General features: G+C 34.9%; 1 protein-coding gene across 4 annotated transcripts in view; it reads left to right on the top strand.

Moving 5' to 3' along the window:
• The window catches only part of KLHL5 (kelch like family member 5), a 77,807-nt gene that overhangs the window by 34,910 nt on the left and 16,755 nt on the right, over positions 1-26,142 (top strand). For all 4 annotated transcript variants that reach the window (XM_072945085.1, XM_072945096.1, XM_072945088.1 and 1 more), the window contains 5 exons: positions 133-329; positions 4,601-4,813; positions 12,755-12,941; positions 18,277-18,501; positions 21,984-22,146. In XM_072945085.1, the coding sequence (XP_072801186.1) occupies positions 133-329; positions 4,601-4,813; positions 12,755-12,941; positions 18,277-18,501; positions 21,984-22,146 (985 nt within the window). The remainder of the gene's footprint in view (positions 1-132; positions 330-4,600; positions 4,814-12,754; positions 12,942-18,276; positions 18,502-21,983; positions 22,147-26,142) is intronic.

Raw genomic sequence — 26,142 nt, 5'->3', positions numbered from 1 at the left:
ATTTGACACAACATTGTAAAATGATTATAAATCAATAAAAAATGTTAAAAAATATAAAATACTAAGCCAGTTACCTTACAAACTAAAGTTCATATGTTTCCACAGTTAACGGAATTTCTTTTTATTGTTAAGGCCGCCTTGAATTGAAAGAAGATAATATTGAGTGCCTGTTATCTACAGCTTGCCTTCTTCAGCTTTCACAGGTTGTGGAAGCATGTTGTAAGTTTTTAATGAAACAGCTTCACCCATCCAACTGTCTTGGAATCCGTTCTTTTGCTGATGCTCAAGGTTGTACAGATTTGCATAAAGTGGCTCACAATTACACTATGGTATGTATTTTCTGGAAAGCCGGAAGGCACATGCTCTCTGCCTGATTCCTTACTGCTGCAGGCTTATCTCCATGTTGCTGTTCTCCCAGGGCTCTGCCGTATGTCTTGAGGTTCAAGTGCAGGTTCACTGTCTAGTGTGTCATAGTTCCATTGAGTTATGAGGGAAAACACCAAGTAATATTTCTCCTGGGTATGAGAGTCAAGCCTCAAATTATCACAGCCACTAATAAGCTGAGCAGTGGCCTAGGACCATTCCAGTTAAGATTTTCAGATCTGCTCCTTTTTGAAGCCGGATTTCTCCCGAACATTTTACTCTGTAGCACATGGATGAATTTCAGAATTGTCCACATATTCACTGACAGAAGTTGGTGGTAGTGACTGTAGTGTATCGGTGCAGTACCGGTACAGCAGACAGGAGATGAAAGGGAGGCTTTTTCTTAAGGATAAGTCTGACTACATGATAAAAAATGTTTGTAGCTATGTAGAAAGATGTTCTTATTAATTGTAGCAAATGACATACTCAAAATAAATTGCAGGGTTTCTGATTCAGAAGCCTGGAGGATAATGATTTACAGATTGATCTAGGACAGCAAGAAAATAAGGGCACGTGGAGGGCATACTGCTAGGACCAGCCTCACCGTCTTAAGAGTAGTGGGGTTTGGAGAAGGGATGCATGAGGATTTTTAAGGGATGACCATCTTGCCACATGTGGGTCTTCAAAACTGGGCAATGATGAAAGACTTTTGCTTTAAATGCCTCCAATAACATTGACATATGAATATATCATTATCCACATTACTGACTTTGTCAACTTCTAGATGATTTTTTTTCAGGGGCGGTCTACCCTCTCTACGATCCCCTGCCCTTCCATTGAATTGGTTTGTATGTGAAGGGATTGACAAGTACTTTAGGAATATTTCACTAGCAAAACAGAGATTTGGAAAAATTGTAAGAGCAGGTATTTACAACTATTGGGGAGATTAATTCTACTTACTTCATAAGCTTGATGTGGGGATTAAATGCATTAATGGACGTTTAGCACTTAAAACACTGATTGATACATTATATACCCAGTCAGTAATGATATCATCACCATCACTGCATAGATTTGCTCTATTCAGCACAGTAGGGATCTGTGTGGGTGAGCAAAAACACTCAGACAAAAGCACAACCTTTATGATTCATTATTCTCCCTGTGGTGTCATCACTTCTCAGAAATGTTTCTTATTTATGATTTGCAAAGTGCTTCAAGTGAAAAAACAGAGAGTGTGCAACAGGGCAATACTGGGCAATACAGACTTAGCGTGGTTCTAGGTTAACATCTTTTGAGTTAAGTTCTTTGAAATATTTTTCTCCCTCCGTCTTTCTCCTTCCTTGTAGATTTCATGTTTTAACCTTTACACTTCAAGTTCAAAAACTTTTTGAACTAAGATGAATATAAGTAAACTAAAGCTGGGTTTTTTTCCTTTGTAATCAGTTCATAATTGAAGTAATATCTCTTTCCTACAAAGGAGTTTTATCCACATGAAAACATTTGTATGCGTTTAGGTCATTCCTGTTGTTTACAGTAGAGGCACAATTGCCGCTTTAAGGCTTAGATACAAATTAAATTTAAATTAGCTCGATGTTTATAAAGCTATTTTCATAGCCAATTAGTTGTGGTAGTTTTTTTTTTCTCAAGGCCATTATATGACATTATTCAGTTTCAACAGAGACATGAAATTGAATTCTAATAACAATAAGTAATTTAGAGACAGATTGTGTAATGTGAACTGTTGCTATGGGAACTGAATGAAATGTATAGCAAAGTTCAATCTTCAATTTAAATAAATCCCTCAGTAATTTCATTTGCTTAAAAACTATTCCAAAGGGAGAAAGAGCATAATGCTAGCAAGTGTTTGGTAGTATGATAGCTGTTTGTGTCATAAAGTGGAGTTAAAATATGAAGTAAGGACAATGACATAGAGTGAAATCAGTTATCATAATCAGTAAATAGGGCGTGTACTTGGGATGTTCACTGATCCTGCGTGAATACAAGTAGAAAAGGATGGGGAATTCCCTCTTGTAATCCTGAAATCTGGAAACTTGTTCTTGTTCTCATTGCCAGTAAATGTGACCTGGAATACATAATTTATCCTCTAAAAAAAGTTTAATACTGGTTATAGCATTACAAATATTTAATGTTGTTATCGATTTATAAAATAAACATTTGATTTTACAATTTTAAATTTTGTTTCTTCATCTAGAAAACCTATAAAAACATTGGATTTTGATAAAATACCTGCTTCACACCAAATTAATACTTTTGAGAAGCACTTTGTGTTTAACCTTGTTGAGTAGTATTTCCGCAAGGTGTTGAAAACTCAATTGTCACTTAATACGAATTACACTAGAATGCGGTGGGCATTGTTCTGAAATAGATATATCAACAAACTATTAATGAAATGAATATTTATGTAATCTTTTTCTCATTGATGAAATCCAATTAATACCATTTAAAAATATGGCAGTAGTTACTTCAGTGTTGTATAAATGTTGACTGTGCTGTATACTATAATCTAGAACAGTTAGAAATGTACGTTATTTTGATTTCTTCAGAATCTCATCTAAGATTATGTAACAGATGTCTTTCCATGTACCCAGGTAATCTTTTTCTTTGAAAATTTTAATGCCTGAATAATAGTCCATTGAGTTACAACTCCGTAGAGCTGGACATTAGGCTATTTCCCATTTTTTACTGTTGTAAATAATAATACAGAGAGACACCATCAGAGAAGCATAAGCTTTCCTTCCCCCTCTTGTGAATTATTTGCTAAGGATTAGACAACTCATGGGATAACTAGGTTGAGAGCTTCAACATTTTTATAGCTCTTGCTTTGTGTTACCAAATCATTTTATAATGTCAGTATGCAATTGAGTAGAACAGTTTGCTTGAAGCCATTCCAGCCCTGAGATTTTATTAAAATATATTTCTGAAAAATGATAATCAGTCATTTAAAATAGATTCATTTGGGCATCTTTAACAAATCATGATGAATTGAAGCAATTGAATTTAGTTAATTATTCATGTATGGTTTTCCTCTTAAGAATTTCTAGAAAAGGAATGAAATGTCAACCCAAGATAAATTTTAGATTAGTACCTAACTTGGGTTACTGGAGGCTATGTGAAAAATATAATACTCATTTTAATATAGAAGATAATTATTGATAGTCCTTATCTCTAGCTCTAATTTAAGTAGCTTTAGCTATTTTTAAACAGCTCTAATATAAACAGCCTTGCCTTTTTTACTAAAACTGTATGTTGAGCTAGCCACAGTGCCTTATGAAGCATAAGAAAAACATTAAGGGACAATACATCTAGCATTTGCTTTTATGTCATAACTGTGTAAACAACTCACGCGTTAACATTTGTAACCTTGCACACCAAAAGGTATTTCCCTTCTTTTTAGATTGTTTAGCATAATAGCCTAGTAAAAGTTATTACCTCCCACCTAAGGGCATTTTTATCTTCCATTTCAAATTATAGAGGGCCTGATTCTAGAATGTGGCCAGAACTGAGTCATCTTTAGTCTAAGGTCCTGTAGTCCCAGTGCATTCTAGGTCAACATTTTTATTTTGGCTCTTTTTGCTATGAGACCAAAAAAACTTTGTATGTAAATCTGGTTAAAAGAGATTGAAGTTTTCAAATCAGACCTAAAATCCTTGGTGGTCTTATAAATAACATTAAAACACTTTTAAAGGCCAGTTTGGTTCTAGGATATCCCTAAGGACACATGTGGCCCAGAATGGCCTTGGAAAATTTAGCCACCCTGGAGGCCATTTCTGGGTAGGAGAAATGACTTCATGCTCGCTCAGGTATTTGGCTTCCCTGTTGGCCAGATTCTTTGGCAACCACAAATCTTAACCTACTTTTGATGTTAGAGTATCATACATCTCAGTGTCTATTTCATTTTTCCTATTTTCCTTTGAAAAACTTGCCAAAACTACTCCCTAACTTGAGCAAAGTGATACCTAAAGTCCCAAATTTATTTTTAAAATTGTAATAAATAATGTAACACTTTAATTCTACTTAAATAGAAATAAGAATTTTAACAACATAATTACAGTTTAAATGTTATTTTCTAAGGTTTCTTTCCTGGCAAGCAGTAATACTAGGAAGAGCTAAAGTATAAACTTTTTTGGTATCTAATTCAAAAGTGTTTCATTTCTTTTAAGTACATTGTGATGGACAGAAGAAACAATATGGTTTGTATGCTCTTTTTCCCCTCTAGGAACATTTCATGGAAGTAATTCGAAACCAGGAATTTGTATTATTACCAGCCAGTGAAATTGCAAAACTCTTAGCAAGTGATGACATGAACATTCCTAATGAGGAGACAATATTGAATGCACTTCTTACTTGGGTCCGTCATGATCTGGAACAGAGACGGAAAGATCTCAGTAAACTTTTGGCTTACATTAGGCTACCTCTTCTTGCACCACAGGTAAACAATTTTTAATCATTTAAAATCAGTGTCATAACTTCAACAACAGTAGTTGTTGTGACTTTGAGTAGTCAGCCTTCCACATTCTCAGGCTTTGCATCCATGGGCTCTGCATCCTGGGTTCAACAAAGCATGTATTGCAAAAAAATTTTTTTTTAATTTCTAAAAAATTCCAAAATGCAAAACTTGAATTTGTCCCATGCCAGCAACTATTTACATTGCATTTACCACTGTTTACATAGCATATGCCTTGTATTAGGTATTGTAAGTAATCTAGAGATGATTTAAAGTGTACAGGAGGCTGTTCAGAGATAATATGTAAATACTACACCGTTTTATATCAGGGACTTGAGATGTTGGTATCCACAGAGGTCCTGGAACCAATCCCCCCTCCCCAGAATACTGAAGGACTATTGTAGTCCCTTTATGCTAATTACATTAACATGAGCTTGTCTGTATGTTTTTTCCTTTAACTGTTCTATTCAATAAGGTTATTTTACATATATGCCTATGAAATGTTAAGGTGAAAAGATAGTGAGCTGAAAAAAGATCTGTTTATATGTTCTCAACCCGGAAGGTCTGACTACCTAAATTGCATCCATTAAGTAACATTGTTGCTTTGGGGTTAGTAGTTTTATTTGACTCAGCTATAAACCTATCCTAGCAATTGAAGAATTAATAAAGCTGCTAAAGAAAGGAACACTGGACTCTAGGAACCAGAAAATTTAGATTAATTCATTTGCCACACATTGATTAAGTATCCACTAAATGCTGGATTCTGGTGATGTATAAGTTAATGAGACATGGTAACAGTTCTAGCTCTGATGTTTTACAACTGTGATTTGACATATGCACATACCTCGGTTTCTTCATCTGTCGAGGGGAGATAACATCCTTTACATCTGACAGGATTTTTATGAGGATCAGAAAAATGTTCTGTGAAATAAAATATGCTATAAATAATAATAGTATGATTATTATTATTTTTAGAATTGAGAGATATTTGGTTGGTATAGTCAAGGCAGTCAGTCATAACATATTTACATGCATAGTTCCCCTTTTAATAATTTCAGCTAGAATAAACAAAAATGTCCTCTGCATACTTTGCTGCTTATTTTGAGGCCTTAAATAGAGTCCTTGAAAGTAGAGAAAGAATGAGCTGTTACTGTTCGAGATCACATTTTGTTGTTGTTTAAAATGCCGTGAGTTTCCTTTTATTTGTATTCATCTTGAGGATTATGTATTATTTCAAGCTGTTGTGAGCAAAAGTTACTGTTTGCTCTCTACCGTACAGAAACAAAAATCAGTGCTGATGCTTTTATAAGAAAGACCTCCCTCTTCAGAGTAAAATATTTTATGAATTCGTAGAAGTGAAACTGCATGAATTGATAACAATTCAGGAAAAATAACATCAGAAAACATTTCTCCTTAGTCTCACAGACATAGAAAACAAACTGTGGTTACTGGAGGGGGAGGGTCGGGGGCAGGGATAGATTAAGGGTTTGGGATTAACAGATACATATTACTATATATAAAATAGATAAACAACAAGTACCTACTGTATAGCACAGGGAACTATATTTAGTGTCTTATAATAAGTTGTAATGGAAAAGAATCTGAATATATACATATATATATATACACATATACATATATATGTTTTTTTTTAAAAAAGCATTTCTCTTGAAATCAGATGTAAAGAGAGAGCTGTTTTTACTGGTACCTAACAGAATGTTTTTCTTATCCTTTTCTAAATGAAAGAAAATAAAATCTGAAAAATCCTAATAGACTTTTAAAAGAATCTGTGCAATTGAGTAACCTGACAGTTTACTTTAGTCCTGCAGTTTCAAATATTTATGATACTGTATTTGCATGACTCTCAGAGACCTTTAAAATTTCTTTTATCCAGGATACTGCTGATAATCGTAGCCATAGTTGAAAGGCACTTTGGAAATCATTTGGTCTAACACCTGTTATACAAATGAAGTAACAGAACAAGAAAGTAAAACTGTATGTTTGAGATTACAAAGTGATTGCATAAATCCCTGTCCTTCTACACTGTAGTTTTGTTTGCCTTTGCTGCTTGGCTAACATCATAGATTAGAGCTAATAAGAGTCACAGGTAGAACTTGAACCCAAATAAAGTTCTGTGCCTTTTCCACTGAACTGTTCTGCCTCTTGAATGTAGTTTGTGTAAAATTGCTAGGATGAAGGCTGTGATAGATATATAAACATGACATTATGAAAATAATTGGAGTAGCCCACCCAGACTGATCGTGGGGAAGCTGGGAGAATCTCTGAAGTGTCAATCTGCATCCTTAGTTAGCTACCAAAGGAAGGGGCATGATAGCTCAGGCAAGTGGGAGATTGTACCTAGTTATGAAGTCATGAGCAAATATATTGTGTTCTGGAATTTGAAGATAGCTTGCATGGCTAGAGTGCAGAAATAAAAGGGCAGTGTTGAGAGATGAGGCTGGAGAGGGAAGCAGATCACGAAGAATCGCTAGTCATGCCACAGGGTTTAGATTTTATCCTAAAAGCAATGAGAAAGCACTAAAGGATTTTAAATAGGGAATGGCATTATTAGCCCTTTATTTTCGAAAGCTCCTATGACTGCATTGCAGAGAATGGATTGGAGAGGTCAAAGTAGAAATCCATTAGGAAGTCTGTTGGATTCAGACAAGTGAATTAAGCACTCTCTGGCAGTAGAGGTAAAGAAATTAACTACCAGGGTCAAAAGCTGCTTAGGAGGTAGAACTGATGCAACTTAATGACCATGTGAATGATGGGGAGTCAAAAAATGAAGGGTCAAGAAGAATTCTGATTTGTACAACTAAGTTAATAAAGGTACTGTTATCTAAGACAGAATACAGAATGAAGAGCTGATTTTTGAAGGTGGGGAAAGAAGTTGAGGATGGAACCTTGTTCCCAGAGCTTCTTGACACCTTTAATCTTCTTAAATTCTAAGGAGAAGTTTTGAAAACTACTTCTTTAGGTTGTTGAAGCCAAGGGGAAGAGAGTGACATCAACCAAAGAGAACACAAGAGCATAGGGTTGGAAACCTAGGAAATACTAGTATTTATTGGTAGTTCCCAAATCTGCTGAAGGAAGAAATTTTAACATCATCGGATGCTACAGAGAAGACAAGATAAAGACACAAAATAATCCACTGGATTAGCCCAGTGGTTTCCAAAGTGCCATCCTAGCTGTAGGATCATCTCTATGTGGGAAACTGTTTAAAATCCAAATAATTAGGCCACCACTCTACACCTGCTGCATCTGAAACTCTGGGGATGGGCCAGGCAAACTGTGTTTTAAAAAGCCCTCAGGTGCATCTAACGCACACTTGAGTTTGAGAACCACTGTTCAAGCCTGATGAGTAGCAATGATGGAAGCCACATTGCCCTGTATAATGTAAACAAGTTAATAACACCTTTTTGAGCAATTTTTCTGTTTTACAGTGATAATACTGTTTGCACCATTGTGACATTTAGAAATAGTAGAGGGGTTTTTGTTTTTGTTTTTTTTCTTACTAAAAGTAAAGGGCAAGTTTGCAGAAAGGAGTTGTCAAGTCATAAAGTTTTGAAGTAGACTAAAATCATCAAGAAAAGGTTGGATTATATTCTGAAAGTTTTATTTTAAAGGATAGGAAAATGATGAAGTAGCTAAGAGAGTAGATCTTAAAACTTCTTAAAAAAAATTGTAACTGTGCAGGGGTAGATGTTAACTAGCCTTACTGTGGTGATCATTTTCAGTATATACATATATCACATCATTACATTGTATACATGAAACTAACATGTTGTATGTCAAATATATCTCAATAAAAATTAAAACAAAAAAGATGAAAACAAAAAATGTCTAATGCCTAACAAATAAATGATTTTTTTAAATTGCCATTAGGTCCAGTTACTTAAAGAATTTACTTTTGTGAAATAGTTCCTTTCTCAATGAGGTCTTACTCTACTCTGTTGATATGAAGCATTCTATTTAACCTAGCTAGAAGGTGTTCAGCTTAAACATTAGTAAGTTTATGGTAGTGTCTCCTTAAAATGATGTAGGAAATGATATATATAATTATAATCCTCTACCAAATGATCATTTTAGTGTGGCTTTTTAAAAACCCGAATAATCCAGAAGACAAATATGTGTGGTTTTATTTTACCTTTGAAAGTTTCTGGACTTTTCTGTTTGATCACATTTTAAATAATGTGGATAGAAATACAGTAGACCCTTGAACAGCATGGGGATTTATCTATGTATAACTTATAGTCTGCTCTCCATTTCTGAGGTTCCCCCACAGCTGTGGATTCAACCCACCACAGACTGTGTTGAACTGTAGTATTACTATTGAAAAATACACATGTGTAGGCCAACTGGTGTAGTTCAAACCAATACTGTTCAAGGGTCAACTGTGTTAGGACATTATTTTAAAGATTTTGACACCTCAATTCTCAGTGTTCCCAGTGGTTAGCCTGTATTACAGGTATCTTGGTCTTCCCTATTCTGTTCCAATTCTCATTACTGTTTTTGACTAAAATTCAGAAATGTAAAATGAATCAGTATTTACCTTTATTTACCTTTTAATATATAAGTTTTGGATACCAAAACATTTTTTAAAGCCTATAGAGTTCATAAATCATTCACAGTCTATTTTTCACTCTGAGCAGTAGGGGGACAGTTTTAGAGAATAGTCATATGGTGAACAAGTATGTGAGTGAAGATAAAAATTTACAAATTGAAAATGTTTCTTCTATTTTCTAAATGTTCCCATTTTAATACTTTGCCCTTCTTTTATGGCAGTGAAGTTACATAGTATTCACCTAAATGCAGAGTATATGAGAGTTTCTATTTTGCAGTCCTCTCTCTGTGCCTTCTGAATGATTTTCCAGATGATATCTGGTACCTTCCATTTGATTAATTGGACCCTTGGATTAATGGATTCATATTTTCTTCCATTACTTTCCTTTCTCTACTTAAATATAATTAATCCTATTATTCATAAATGATAGACATTGTCCAGCATGCTGAGAAACATATTTTATTTCATATTGCAGCCACTATTAAGTCTTCTAAAGCTTTACTTTCTATAGTTTTTTCACATTTATTTTTATTTAGAAAGGACTAAAACAATTACGTCTATATAATGGAAGTAATATGAACACTAAGATTAATCTAAATGAGCCAACTCAGGGCATATTCATTAATGATTTCTCTAGCAAGTGTAACTATATTTTGTGTGCACAGAATATGGAATAATTAATACCAGAATTTATACTCTGGCATAGGTCTTGAGACTTATGTCTTAATTTGCCTTTTTTGCCTTTAGCATGCTGTTCTTGGTTTCCAAGTGCCACAAGCTATTACAGTGACTTTTGTTAGAGACTCTTCCTTCTTTTCTATTATCAAAATATGGACATATTCTCAACATTATTAGCCATTAAGGAAAAGCAAAGTAAAACTCCATTTCCCGCCCACTCAAGTGGCTAAAAAAGTAGTGATAATTAGGGTGAGAATGTGAAGAAACGGGAACCGTCATATACTGCTTGAGTGAATATAAAATAGTGCAGCCACCTTGGAAAACAGTTTGGCAGTTTCTTAAAAAGTTAATACAAATTTACCATATGCTGCAGCAGTTCTACTCCTAGGTATCTACCCAAGAGAAATGAAAATATATATCCACACAAAGACATGCACACAAATGTACTTAGCAGCTTTATTCATAATAGCCCAAAACTGGAAACAACATAAATGTCCGTCAGCTGGTGAGTGGATAGACAAAATGTAGTGTATCCATACAATGAATTATTATTCAACAATAAAAAGAAATACTACACATGGATGAACCTCAAAAACATCCTAAATGAAAAAAACAAGACACAAGAGACCACATATTGTATGATTATACTTATATAAGACATCTGAAAAAGGCAAATCTATAGAGAGAGATTAGCACTTGGAATAGAAGTTGGGAACTGAGATTAACAGTAAACAGGCATGTAGAATCTAACTGGGGAGATGAAAATGTTCCAAAACTGGTTTTTGGTAATGGTTGCACAACTTGGTAAATTTACTAAAAATCATTGAATTGTATACCTCAGTGGTGAGTTATATGATGTATAAAATATACCTTATATTATCAAATACAATCCTGCAGTGTTTCAAAAGGATAATACACTATGACCGGGAAGGTCTTATTCCAGGAATACAAGAATGATGAAGTATTAGGAAATCTGTCAAGGTAATTGTATCAATAACTTAAGGGAGAAAAAGCCATGTATGATCATATCGATATATGGATAAAAGATATTTAGAAAAAATAAGCAACCATTCTTAAGTTTGGAGGTCTAAAGTAAAATAGAGAAGAAAGCAACCTATGTATAATAAAGATAGATTACTAAATGCTATATTAACTATTATCCTAAATAATGAAACACTAAAACCATGTCAGTTTAAAACAGAAAAATGGATATTCGACTATTTAACATTGCTTTGAAGATTTAGCAATTGCAATGATAAAATAAAAATGAAATAATTGGCACATACATTAGAAAAAATGTAACTATCCCTGTTTGGTGATTATTATGATTGGGTGCCTAATAGCTAGAGTTTTATAAAGGAATGTGGTATAGTAGTAGGTTATAATAGAAGTGTACAATAATCAGTAGAGTTTTCTCTCCTCCAGCAAAATATATGTAAAATGGAAATTCAGAAATCCACTCCCAATAACAACAAAAATAATAAAATTTGTACAAATATATTTAATAAAAGAAAGGCAGATACCTATATAAAGAAAGCTATAAATAGAAAAGCTTCTTGAACAGAAAGACTTAAATCATAAAAATGTAAATTTTCCCAAAATAATAAATAAGTTTAATGTAGTTTTAATGTGTTAGAATTCCAACAGGATCAAGATGGTGAAGAGGAATTAGATAAATTAATCTTTACTTTATGTGAAAAGTAAAATCTCAAAAATAGCCAAGAAAACTATGAAAATAAACAGTGAGGGGTAGATTTATATCATAAAAACAGAATATGCTATAAAGACACTGTAATAAAACATAGTATTAGAAAAGAAAAAGACAAGTAGACTAATTGAACAGAGTAGAGAATCCGCACCACCCCCTCAGAAAAAGGGATCTCAGATATCTAGAGATCTATTTATGACCAAGGTTCAATTCAGTTGGACATAGAGGAAATTATTTAGTAAATGGCCCTGGTACAGAACAAGCTATCCATCTGGAAGAAGAAAAAAATATTCCTCAACTCATACTCTTTTTAAAAATTAGTTTCACATGGATCAATAGCCTTAATAAAAGAAATAAGGCAATAAAGAGATTGAGAGGGGAATGGAGAATCAAGCACAAAAGGAAAAGAAATACATTTTTAAAAAGGCAGTTGTAATTATATTTACAAATTTATATAAAATTACATAAGTAAAAAAATAGAATTCAGTGAAGCACAAGGATTTTAATTCTTTTAGAATAATCACCATTTGAAGTTCTTTGCCCTTCAAAAAATTGGGAAGTTTTGTTTTTGCTGTTGTTGCTGGCTGAACATTGTTTAGAGAGGTCAGATAAATGCAATCTAATTAGTCAACTCCTACTTGTAATTATTCTTCAGTTAAAACTATTTCTAATTTTAAAAGGAAAATCATTTATTTTGGAAAATATAGAAAAGAACTAAAAAAAAGTTATTGAAAAAGCACCATTTTCCCCACTACCAAGAGAGAAGCACTGTTAAGATCTTAAAGTACCACTTACCTTCCTCAGTTTTTGTTTTGAAATGTAAAATGTAAATGTTGCATTTTTTTTTAGTTAAAAATAGATGTCCAGACTTGGATATTTTTAAAGGAGATCATTTCCATTTGGGACTAGCTTATTCTTTTAACCTTACAATTTTCTTGGTCATTCAATATATAAACTCACTATTCTTTTCTAGTTCTTGGCAGACATCGAAAATAATGCACTTTTTCGAGATGATATAGAATGTCAGAAGCTCATTATGGAAGCAATGAAGTATCACTTATTACCAGAGAGACGGCCCATGTTACAGAGTCCTCGGACAAAACCTAGGAAGTCAACTGTCGGTACATTGTTTGCAGTTGGAGGAATGGATTCAACAAAAGGTATTAAGTAATCTTTTATTTGAAGGAACAGGAAAAATGAATATAAATTAGTAATAAATATGGCCAGAGAGCTCCTGGGAGAAGCAGCTGGTTCTAGCACTGGGGTCGGAAAAGTACCAGATAAGCCTAGAACATCATGTTATTCCAGAAAGTAAGGTAGCGCTCAAAGAATGATGGAGACAGGTCAAGAGACACAGGAGACAGTGTGTAGGGGCTCCCACTGTCCAAACCAGAGATAATTTCAGCATCAAAGTAAAGAATGATAATAAAAGATTATAAATAGGGGAATGCTAACTGATTAAAACATAGAAGCAAGGATGGGATTAGAAAAATCATCATTTGGCAGTCACCATATTAATAACCAGTTCAGTCAAGAATCATCAACGGATGTTAAGGCTGGTAGGTAGAAGTTTGAGGACAGGATTTTTAGACTCAAATTATCTCCCAGCTGCTTGTTTATTAGTTATAAAACATAAAATGGTATCTTTACAGTGGAGAGATCTGGCACACAGCACCTTAACTAAATAATCAAAGTTCGTGTCGTCAGTAATGAGACTAACCAGCAGCCTGTGCTTCTTATGATGCCCTGAGAACTCAGCTGCACATCTGTGGTGTTCTTGCCAAAAGTGTATAATCCAGACTTCACCATGAGGAAAAGACCAATTCACGTTGAGAGACATCCTTCAAAAGAACTTGTGTGAAGTATCCCAAAATGTTAATATCAAGAAATGCAAAAGAGACTGGGGAATTGTCTCAGATGAAAGAGAGTAAAGAGGCATGACAGCTATTATAAAACATCATCTTAGATTGCCTTCTGCTGTGAAGGACATAATTGGGACAAATGACAGAATCCAAACAAGGCCTGTAGATTAGATAACAGTATAGTATAAATGTTGATTTCCAGATTTTGATGGTTATATTATGGTTTTGTAAGAGGATTTCTTGTTTTGAAGAAGATACACCACAGTATTTAGGGGTACAAGGGCATCATTTCTGCAACTGACTGTTAAACAGCTCAGAAAAACCTCCTGCATACATATACACATGCATAGAAAGCAAATGTAAAAGATACAGATTGGGGAGATCTGGCTCAAGAGTATCTGAGAATTCTTTGTGCCCTTCTTGCAGTAGTAGTTACCCAGAGTAACAGTAATAGCGACAGACACCATACACAGTGCCTACTCAGTGTCAGGTATTGTGCTAGAATCTTTTGTGTATGTATTATTTCTAAGTATAATGTATCTACTTCCTCTGAATTGCTGGTCCTAATAGTCTGCCATCCCCTGACAATACTTCTGACTTCTGGCCACCTCTCTGGTCTCCGCTCATTCTACTTCTCCCCTCCCTCCTTCTGTTCCAGCCTCATTGGCCTCCCTGTTCATCTGACATTGCATTAGCTGTTCCCTCTCACTGGGAGGCTCTGCACCCTGATATCAGAATGCCTGGCAGAATTTCTTCACTCAGACCACCTCTCAAATGTCAGTTTACCAAAGAGGACTTCCATGACCATTCAGGAGCAACCTCTTGCCCATCACTTTCTAATCTTCTGCTTACCACTTTCTCCTTACTCTGCTTCCTGTTTCTTCATAGCATCTGACACATTTGTTTGTAGTCTGTCTACCTTTTCCCCTCAAATAAGCTCCAGGAAAGCAAGGATTCTGTTTGGTTCACTGATATTCCCGTAGCCTAGAACAGTACTTTGTACATAGACAGCATCAGTAAGTATTTGTCAAGTGAATGAAGGTTGTCCACTGCCATCTCTTGTATTACTTGTATGACTAAAGCACTTGGTGTACTGATCATTTCTAAAGGTTTCTCTTTTATGTGACATCTCTAAGGAATATAAAAATAGGAGCTCTAGCTGAAAATCTTGCATTGTTATTTAACTTTCAGGTTCATGAAAGCAGAGATATTGATACAGATATAGTGATTATCCCATATAGCATATACCATAGTGCTAGGTAGGTATAGATGCTTAAGTTTTAAACATAGGTTTGATGACTAAATGGTACAGAAATACATAAAGTAAGATAACTGACTAGAGTTATAGAAAATTTTTGGAGATGTCCACTATCCTGATAATCAGTCTGAAAATACAAATTAAGTATCTACTTTGTGCCGGGAACTGGGATTGGCTTTGTAGTCATTACTAGCGCTTCCTCTTTCCCTCTTTCTTTCCCTTTTGTTTTTCAAGACTTTAACTGTTGTCTCTGTATCAATTATACTCTCTCACTCTGATTTTGTTCTCATACTTCCAACTTGTATAAAATATCTGCTTGATGTTCAACTTTCACCTCAAATTTGGTGTATCCAGATCTTCTCTAACCATGTTGCTCAGACTTTAGAACTTGGGCTCATAATTCAGTGCTCTTCAATGGACTCAACTCTGACTCATTTAAGCAGGCAAGGAATTTATTGGAAGGCTACTGAAAAATGGATAGGACTACATCCACTGTCCCTGCTTCCTTAGAATTCTTCCTTTAGACTTTTTTTAAACTTTTTTATTTTTAATGATTTTTTTTTCTTTTTTAGGGGAGATACTGGGGATTGAACCCAGGACCTCGTGCATACTAAGCATGTGCTTACCAATGAGCTATACCCTCCCCACTAGATTTTAAATTCTAGGTGCAAGCATCCATTTGACTAGCTTTAGGTCAGTCCTGGGCCCTAACATTCCAAGGACAAAGAGAAGGAATATCTGTCTTTTCAGTTTTCTGGGAGATAGGTTCCTGTTCCTGCCTCCCACCAAAGCTCATACATACAGTGAAAAATTCTGCAAGCATGGGAAGGGAACTCGGCTACTAAGTAGCCAAGTAAACAGTATAGATTTCCTCTCTCTCTGTCTTCCTCTCTCTGACTTAAACTCCAACAGTCGCAAAGTAGCTTCTTTCAAATGACTCTCATTCTTCCAAATTTCCACTGCTGTCTTGCTATTTCCAGTTAGCCTCCTGTCAGCCCACAAATTTTAATTATGTTAGCTTTATGGGAATAGCATTCATTATATGGTTAATAGGTGCCAGGCATTATGCTAAGCCCTTGCCCTATATTATTTTATTTCATCTTCCTAGCAACTCTGTATTATTGCCCTTTTATAGGGGAGGATAAAGGAGGGTACTGAGACTTAGAGAAGTTAATTAACTTTCCCAGGATCACACAACTAATTAGTGATGGAATCAAGATTCAAGCAGGCATTTTGACTCTGAAGACTCTACTCTGCTTGACTCTAATGTTAACTCTTCTGTTAGCATGCCATTACTCTGCTCAAAAACTCCAGCAATCTTTATTTCTTACTACATAAGGTGTAAATTCTTTTTCAAGACTTTCTATAATCTGGCCTTTGTGGCTTGACCCACTTCATTTCTAAGTCTTTTTAATAATCAAGAACTGCAATTCTATCCTATTCACACTGTCTTCCCAGGCCTTAACTTATCTTATTCCCAATGTCTTCATAATGAAGAGCAATTTGCATTAGTTGGATGGTAGTCAGATTATTGGGTTCTTAGTCCCTTTGTATATCTGTTTAGTATAGACATCAGCAAATAAGCCAATATGGTTCTAAATAGCCACTAAAAAAGTCAGAATATATTTGTGCTTACTTTTTTTTAAGATTAGTCCTTCAGTATGAATTATGGAAGTTCCAAGCTTTTACATAGGATTTTGCAAGTTTCCTAGGATTTTGTTATTTGAGGATATATTTTTAAGATATATGTTTTAGACTATATTTTAAGATCTTATGTCTTTAAAAATTATATTTGATATTAGCAAAAGAATCTTTAGTTCCCCATTCATAAGACTGTGATACTGCTTAGTGAACCATATCTAAAAGAAATAACTTAAAATTCAAATTTAAAATGTTCTTTAAATTCATTGGTGAGGAGAGATGATTAGCATTGCTTTTTTTTTGGAGGAAGGAAGGTCAAGTTTACAGTGATTATTCAAGTGTACTATTACATAAAATAATCTAAGAGTATGAGTAAAATCTCATTATAGTTAAAAATTACAAAGAAAGAATATTCAAATTCAAAAATATTTTTGAATAGCTACTATGTATAATGGAGTCTATTTTATGAAAATGCGAAGATGGAAAAAGACTTGGTATTTATCCCAAGTAACTTAAAATTTGTATAAAGTAAATAAAAATAATAAAAGCTATAATATATGAGAAAAAATATTCCGTGTGTTTGTGTATGTATTTCTGAATTTTAGGAGATTGCCAATAGCATTAGTTCTCTGATGATCTAGTTGTAACAAGCACCTTAGAATAAATGTTTGTCTTGATTGTCATCCTATAAGAATATCACTAATTGCATGCTGTATTAGAGGCTTAGAAGAGAGAAGTAAAGTAGATATTAATGGGACTCTTCATAACTGAGGGTCGGGTAAATTTGTTTTAGAGGAGTGGGTCTTTTCTGTTTCCCCTTAACTCCACTGGTCTAACCTCATAAAGAGAATAAAAGAGTTCCTTGGATCTTTTAATTCTTAAAAAAAATGTAGACACCATCTGATAGTTGTTCCCTGAACTTTCCACTTTCATAGTTCCCAAAGCACTTGATCCGCACTTACACTCTTGCCTTTCCCGGTTGCAGTAGAGTGTGTATCCCCTCCCTCCTCCTATGAAAGCCAGCCCCTCACCTGTGCCCTGGCACTGCCCTTTCCTGCCTCGTCAGGAACCTCACACTGTGAATGAGCATCCCTTCATCTCCTGTATTTTCAGCTGCTTTCCTCACTACTAGATCCTTCCCATTAACATTTAAGCAAACTCAAGTTTTTCCAATTTTGAAAGCAAAACAGAACAAAACCTCTCTCAACCCACCTAGTAATTCTTCTTTCTCTCCTTCCTTTTATAGGCACACTCCTTAGAAGAATCATCTGTGCTCAGTGTCTCCATTTTCTCACCTCCCAATCATGTCTCAACCACTCAAACAAGGGACTTCCCCTAAAGTCATCCATGACCTCCATGTAGCTAAATCCAGGAGTATGTTTTAGTCTTCATCTTACTTGATCCTCTCAACAGCTATACAGTTTTTTACTTTGGCTTCCATCATTCTAAACCACCCTGCTTTCCTCCCATTTCTGGCTGCTGCTTCTGAGCCTCCTTTGACAGATAATCCTTTCTCACTTGACCTTTTAATACCAGAGTATGGTGTACATCCTAGAGAATAGTAGGACTTGGGGGCAGAGATATTAGAGACCAGATCATGCAGGGGTTTATTGGAATATAATAGAAGTATTATTGTCAATGCTAATAGAATTATACTTCTGTATGTGTAATTTCATAAAATATTCAATCATGGTAAGCTTTTTATTTGCATCACTTCTACCAATTACTATCAAGGAGCAACAAGCATTGAAAAGTATGACCTCCGTACAAATATGTGGACTCCTGTAGCAAATATGAATGGGAGGAGGCTACAGTTCGGTGTTGCTGTGTTAGATGACAAACTGTATGTGGTTGGAGGAAGAGATGGACTGAAAACTTTGAATACTGTAGAATGCTACAACCCCAAAACAAAAACTTGGAGTGTGATGCCTCCTATGTCTACACATAGGCATGGCCTTGGTAAGTATAATGGCAGATTTGTTCATAATGTCATATCCTAGGCTTGCGTGGCATTTTACATTCTTTACCAGGCAGGAGATCAGTTGTGGCAGCTGCTCAGTCAGCAGCCACCAAGCATTGCTTCACATGCTGCCTGTTATCTGAAAAGTAGAAGCAGAGAAAACAAGCAGGTGCATAAAGGTATTAAGTGCAACCAGCACAAGTGAAAACGTGAATATTTAAGAATTGGGGTATAGCATGGACTGACAAGCCATCTTTTGACATATGTGTTCTGTGTTGACAATTAGTGTTATCTAACCTAACTGAAATGCTTATTTAAAAATCTTTAGCATTATTGTGTTTCCTCTTTATCTCTTGGTTTTTAAGCAGAAATGAATAAAACCCAGAAAAACTTTGAGGTAGCACAGAGTATGTAATGATAGAGACTTTTCATTCTTTAGTTCAATGATTGACTGAGTAGACATTGATTAACATGTGCTGTGTACTGCGCTCTTTGTTCTGTAGATATACAAAGATGAGGAAGACACTATCGTTACCCTCAAGGAACTGATGCTTATTCTGAAATGAATAGAATAGAATTTAGGGTTTTTGTATCAAGTGACCTCTCTTTCCTCATAGGAGAAAGAATAGATGAAATACAAAGAATTGTTTACTGAGAGTGAAGGAAAGGAAAATAAAATTAAGTGGGGCTTGAGTGTATGTGTATCACCCAGATTTTGCTGCATAACAAACCACTCCAGAGCTTAGAGGCTGAGACCAACAACCATTTATTTAGCTCGTGGATCTGTGCATCAGCTGGGCAGTTCTTCTGGTATGGGCTGTCTTAGAAGATTTCTGCGGGGTTTTCTCATGAATCTGGGGTGGGCAGGTTGGTTGGTTGGTTGCTCTAGAATGGCCTCACTCTCATGTGTAGTGGTAGACAGGCTGTCAGCCTGGGCAGCAGAGGCAACTGGACCATATGCCTCTAATCACTCAAGCTAGCCCAGGCTTCTTCACATGCTGACAGTCAAAGAGTTTCAAAAGCAGCAAGAGAAGCTAGGTCCCAATGCACAAAGACTTTTCAAGCTTCTGCTTGCATCATGTTTGCTAACATCCCATTGGCCAAAACAAGTCACATGGGCAAGTCCAGCTTCAAAAAGTAGAGAAATAGACTCCTCCTCTTGATGGGAGGACCTACAGAGTCACATTGCAAATAGGCATGCATTCTGGGAAAGGAAGAATTTGTGACTCTATTGTTAATTTATCACAGTTTGGAAAAGGTTGAAAATAGTTGCAATAAAGAACTTGATAGGTCATCATAAAAGGTGAATTAAAAGTTGGGTGAGTAGCAGTGAAGGAATAGTTGAGTATGGATAGCATTGCTCTATACTATACTCAGTTTATTAGTACTGAGCACCAGAGTAGAGGTTGCCCAAAAAGCAAAAAAAAAAACTTATGTAGGCATGAAGATTGGTATGGTAGTGGGTACAGCAAAAGATCAAAGAGACAAGGGATTCTACTGGTTGCTGTTAGGTTTCAGTGAAAGATGGTCTTAAGTTTCAAGTTAGGTAAGGGAATAAAACCAGAGAGTTAGGGCTAAGGTACTGAGAGAGTAGCTTAAAATCAACTATATGAAATTTAACAAAGAAAACTATAAAAAGTTACTCTTGAGTCCATAAAATCAACTATTACATAGTACAGAATGGTAAGATGTATCTTAAAAGCATGAACAAAACATATAAATTTGTGTTGACCATAAAATCCATGGTCAATAATGTGAGGCAACTGCAGAATTTCCCCTACTATGGGGAAAAGAGAGTCAATTCTAACTTTATGTAAATTATAATAGACATAGTACATAGAATGAGCATCCCCATGACCCAGCTATGTCTCACACAGATTAGATTGTGCATGGAATACTATCATTAGTTCTCGATACCATACAGAAGACTTTACTGAATTGCACCAAGTTCAAGGGAGAATGATCATATAGCTCAAAGTATCTTCCTTAAGTCTTTATTTCAAATTTTTGTGTCATTCAAATCAGGCCTTGTTCTTAATTTACCTTATGATAAATACTGTTTTAAATTTGAACTTATAAAATAAAGTTTTACTTAGAAACACTCCTTTTATCTCTTTATACGTGGAAATTACTTCAGACTTCATTTGAAAAAGTAGTTCTGCTGTTAAAATTTCTTTTCAAAGCTGTTATTAAAGGATTGGATTAGATGGATTAGGTGGATGTTTAATCATATTAATTAGCTGTAATTAATCAAAGGGCTTTTTCTTCCAGCCCTTTGATTAATTACACATATACACATACACACACATATATGTATAATTGGATATATATTACAGATATTTGGAAATAGATAAATAGAGAGATCTCCCATAGCCAGTACTGGTAAGACACAGATAAGTGGAATAATATGTTCGTTTGGGTCATACATGAATGATGAATATTTATATCTCATCTGGCCATTATTTCACAAAAATAAATATATTTGTGTCGCAGAATTTTTATTTTGGTCCTCAAGTGATACATATTTATATCTCATCTGACTATGTTCGTGTCACACCTCTTCTCAAAACCCTCTGCTGGCTTTCCATCTCTTTTAGAATAAATCCAAAGTCCTTATAATAGTCCCGACCACCCTGCATAATCTGACTCCACCGTCTCCCTCATCTCCTACACTCTCCCCCTTACTCACCCTGCACTCAACTGGCCTCCTTGTCCTGTGTACCACAGACACCCTAAGCATGCCGCAGGGCCTTTGTACATATTGTTTCCTTTACCTCACCTCCTCTTCCCCCAGGTACTTTCCTGTCTAGAGTCCTTAACTTCTTTCACGTTTTTGTTCAGATGTCACTTTATCTGGGAGGTCTCCCCTGATTCTCTCTACCCTTTTACTTTGTTCCTTTTTTCTTATAAATACCTGAAATATACTTTGCATCTGTTTCCCAACTAAAATATTAGGTCCATCAGGGTAGAACCCTTACCTGTTATGTTCTATTAAGTATCTGTCACTTAGTAGAAACTCAGTAGATAGCTATTTGTTGAATAAATGAACAAATGAATATGACTCGGTTGCCTCATGATGAATCACACCAATAGATTGTGGTATCAAATCTAACTACAGCAGAATCTCAAGAATTTGAATTAAAGAGGGAAAGGAATAAAATTGCTGTTTTCAAATATATTGTAAATCCGAATTATTGAGAAGTGTTTTAAATATGGCAATCTGTACATCTTGTATACTTTTTTAAATAACTTTGTCCTGTTGGACCTCAAAATACTTCCTCTAAAACTTTTAAGACCAGGGCTACAGTGTTATTTTTCCTCCTCACTCACTCACCTGCCTACTGAGAAAAGCTATGAGGAAGTCAGGTATCTTTATCATAAATTTTTGCTTAGTTAAATTTGCATGTTGAAAGTTCGTTGTATTTTTATTTCAGTTAAGATGTGATTTTTAGGTCATTGCTTCTCTCCTGTCTCCTTGTAGGCGTGGCTGTGCTGGAAGGTCCTATGTATGCAGTAGGAGGGCATGATGGCTGGAGCTATCTGAACACAGTGGAAAGATGGGACCCTCAGGCTCGCCAGTGGAATTTTGTTGCCACCATGTCCACTCCCAGGAGCACAGTAGGTGTGGCAGTGCTAAGTGGAAAGTAAGGAAATATTTAAAGTTCCAGTTAAAACACAATAAAAATTTATCAAGCTACATTACTGTCCAACTTAAAGATATATAGAAATAAATCATGAGAGAAGTACTTTCAGAGTGATGTAAACAAACTTTAAGGTAGTCTCTTTTTATACTAGTTCTAAATATAAATAGCTCAACATTAAGTTAGTCTTTCATTCTAATGTGTAGATATTATAAATTTCTAATTATCATTTTGAGTGGCAAAATTTTATAAAAATATTCAATGTAGTCAAAATCCAGTGGTTTATGTAGCTTTAAAAGTATATGGTCTTTTTTATTTTGTTTTTGAAAAGCAATTAAAATCTTTATTATAGTCTCTCTAAGATGCTTAGGAGTCATTACATGTATAATGTACAGCAGAACTTCAAATGATGCCTCACCCCACCTTTGTCTCAGTGTTTCATATGTCATGAAGAGCTCTCCTCTTCACCCCTACTCCCAAAATCCCCCAGATAGTTCTCAAAACTAGTCTTTGTTGAATCTAAAAGTTTACGGTCTTTTAGAAGTTGTGTACTCTCTCTCAGTGTTTCCCTGAATAATTCCTTCCTTCTCTTCTACTGATTTATTCTTGCTTTTACTTCCTTTTTATCTCAATAAACTGCTGAAAACTGGAATGGACTTAGGAAGAAGTGCTTTTTTGCCTTTTGCCTGCTGTAAATAAACAGATTTGGGTAGAGCCACCACCAATAGTTCTTGGTAACTCAGAGGCTGACTACATAGTTTCTTTTGCAGGACTTTCTTCCATAAAAATGAAGCCCTGCATGGTTATTAAATAAAAGTTGTTTGTTGCATAGCTTTACTCACTTAAAATACTTTATCATCATTTCCAGAAAGAGGAAAGAATCAAGGTTAAAATACAGGTTTAAAATTATTTGTAAGATTGTTATTGATTATTAAAAGAAAAATGAGAAAATATTGGTGATATTTTTATATTTTATGACCTAAGATCTTGTTTCCTCAGGGCCCAATATTTTTGTTATTTTTTAGCACTCTTACAAGTGATGATAGAGAAATAGAAACCCATTTTTTAAATGCATCTGATCTCAGTACCCCTCCTCTCATTTGTTTTAGCTAAAGAAATAACTTCAAAATCCATCACTACATCTCTTTCCTAATTCCTGGTAGAAGAGTCAGCCACCAAAGAATATAGATATTGAAAAAAATGACTGTGTCTGGCTAGAAATATTTATTTCTAATAGAGGACAAAAGAGTAAGTGCATTCTCTAAAACCTGACTTCCAGACCTATAGTACCCTGGACTTCTGGGCATAGAAGTATCTTACTTTCTTATCTTTTCTTGCACTCTAATGAGAATTCAGTATTTCGGTCTTTAACCTACCTGAAGCACAATGTATTTAGTATAATTCCGAGACAACCTAATAATCATATCAGAAGCTAAGAATATCTTATCTACTAAACAGTAAGTTGATTTTGAGAGTACAGTCTGTCCTACATTGTGATTGTAACTGGTCTATTGGGCTGTCTCTCAAACTGGTCACTTTGCCCCTAACCTGAACTCTCTCCCTTTCATTCTTCATTTTAGAGACTCACCTAGTGTTCTGCCTAAAACACAAAGAGGACCATGTCACTTCCCTGCTTAAAAGCTTTCAGTAGCTTATCTGATGAAGCCTCCTTTACAATCTTGCCTCTGTCTCCCTCTCTAGCCTCTGCTCTCTCCTCTTCCCGTGCCTAATACACCTCAGCAGAACTAATCTATTTGTGAAAAATACACTGTTTCACACTCCTGTTGTCTTTTAACCCATACCATCTGTCTTAGAATGTTGTTCCCCCACTTTCCTACCTGGCAAATTCAGTATCCTTGAAACTTGCTCAAAAATCACCTCCAGAAAACGTTCTCCAGTCTCCACTTTTGTCTTTTCATTCCTGCTACACTCATTGTCCATTCCATCCTCACCAATTTTACTGTAGATAATTTGTGTATAATTGTACTGCAGCATGTACCACTCCATTATTGCAGTCTTTGACTAGTCCATCTTCTATAGCAGATCATGGTCTTGCATGACCTGGTCTGACTTTTTATTCCTGATACCTAGCACACTACCCAGCACGTAAATCTGAAGTGTGCAACCTGGCTGAAGAATATTGTGGTGCCAGTCAGATGCAGTGGTGCTTTAATCACTCCAAGGAGAGGATATGTTAATCCATCAACCAGCGTTTTCCTAAGCTTGCTCTAAAATAAAGTAACAATATTTTAAAATATTTTGTTAGTTTCCATTTTGGGGTACATATCCAGAATCTGGAAAAAATAGAAGTTGTTAATTTTTTTAAAAAGGCAGTTGATTGAAAAAATTAATTTTGTATCTTCTCTCTACCAGTCCTTTGTGATTTAGAATAAATCATTTCACTGTGCCTCAATTTTTTTAATCTGTAAAATGAAAAGCCTGGATTAACTGCTGTTTTTGTTATTTTAAATTACTTTACAGTGCTTCCTGATGAAAAACAGTTGTTTCTTTAGGGAAGAACTGTTTTGATGTTTTATAAGTTTGATCTTAAAAATTTCAAAGTGTTAAGTTTCATTCCTACCATGTTTGACAGAAAGAAGCTTTACTTAGATTTCCAACTGCTCAGGCTTCGTTAAGCCACTGGCTTGCAAGTACTTTGGCAACAGAATCTCTCTTTCAAGTGAAATCTTGTAAAAACCTCAATACTTGGGGCAAATGGAAGTTCAAGTTTATTAAAAGCTTATTTTAAATTTATTACATGTTTGAGTTATAATGTTTACTTATAAAAATCAGTGTAGAAGAATAATCTGTTTTAAAAAACAAAGATTACTTCTATACCTTGTTTTGGTTTTGTTGTCTAGTATGAAGAAAATCCTGATTGACAGTTCTAAGAAGCTAAAAATGGAAATAGTTATTTTAACTACTAGAGCGATTTAATTGGAATCTCAGGAAATTCTTCAGTTAAATTGCTCAAGTGGTTTGAAAGTAGTAGAAATTTTTTTTTCTAAGGTGAATCTCTACCAACCACTTCTATTCTTGATCATAATTTTTGAAGTCAGGCAAAACCTAAATCTTATTTTAAGATATATAGTATGATACTATCTCAATTTGACAAAATCTCTCTCTTTTTATTGTAGTGGTTACTGTCTTGGGGAAGAAAGTTGAGTTCTGAATCTTGCATGGCATTTAATTGAGCTAGGTGATATTTTTGAAAATGAAAACTACTTTTTAAACTTGAATTTCAAATGAACCATTTTGGGGACTTTCTCAAGTTCTCCACAGAGTCCTAGTCTTCGAATACAGTTTGAGAACCATTGCATGAGATAATGATTCATCAGGAAGTATTACCAATAATACATTTTAGCCCTCAACATTAGCTCAGTATGAACACTGTTTGTACATTTAGCATCTCCTAAAATGCCATTTTCTAAAAGAGGGCCAGTGGAGACAGATTTATTTTTCCCCTTAAACACTTATACCATGTTTACCATGCCTCAGGCAATGTTCAAAATACTTTAAATTTGATCATCAATAATCGTGTGAGGCAGGGCTTATAGATTTTATGGATGATGTAATTCAGGCAGATGGAGATTAAATAAATTTTCCACAGTCACAGCTAGTAAGTGATAAGCAGTAGAACCAGGATTCAAACCCAGAGAGCTGGGCTCTGAGTTCGTGCTCTTAATCACTGTACTACACCACTTTTCACAAGGAAGAGTTCGCTGTCAAGAAGGTAGGATGCCTTGAAGCCTATTATAGTATGTGTGTGTGTACATGTATTTTTAGTTGTTGACATCTTCTGGTTATTGATACCTTCTAATATTCTGTGATACATATTTAAATAATTATTCTGCTAAGTATTAAAGATGAGGACAGCTTAATGTTAAGAACAGTAGCACAAAAAGTAGTTTTAACAAATAAAATTTTTAACAGATTAAAGTTTCAAATAAATTTCAAATTGCATACTGTTAATACAGTATAAATTTAGAACAAGATACT

Source organism: Vicugna pacos, chromosome 2 (genome assembly GCF_048564905.1).
Source record: "Vicugna pacos chromosome 2, VicPac4, whole genome shotgun sequence".
NCBI lineage: Eukaryota > Metazoa > Chordata > Mammalia > Artiodactyla > Camelidae > Vicugna > Vicugna pacos.
This window is presented reverse-complemented; position numbering and strand designations above follow the sequence as displayed.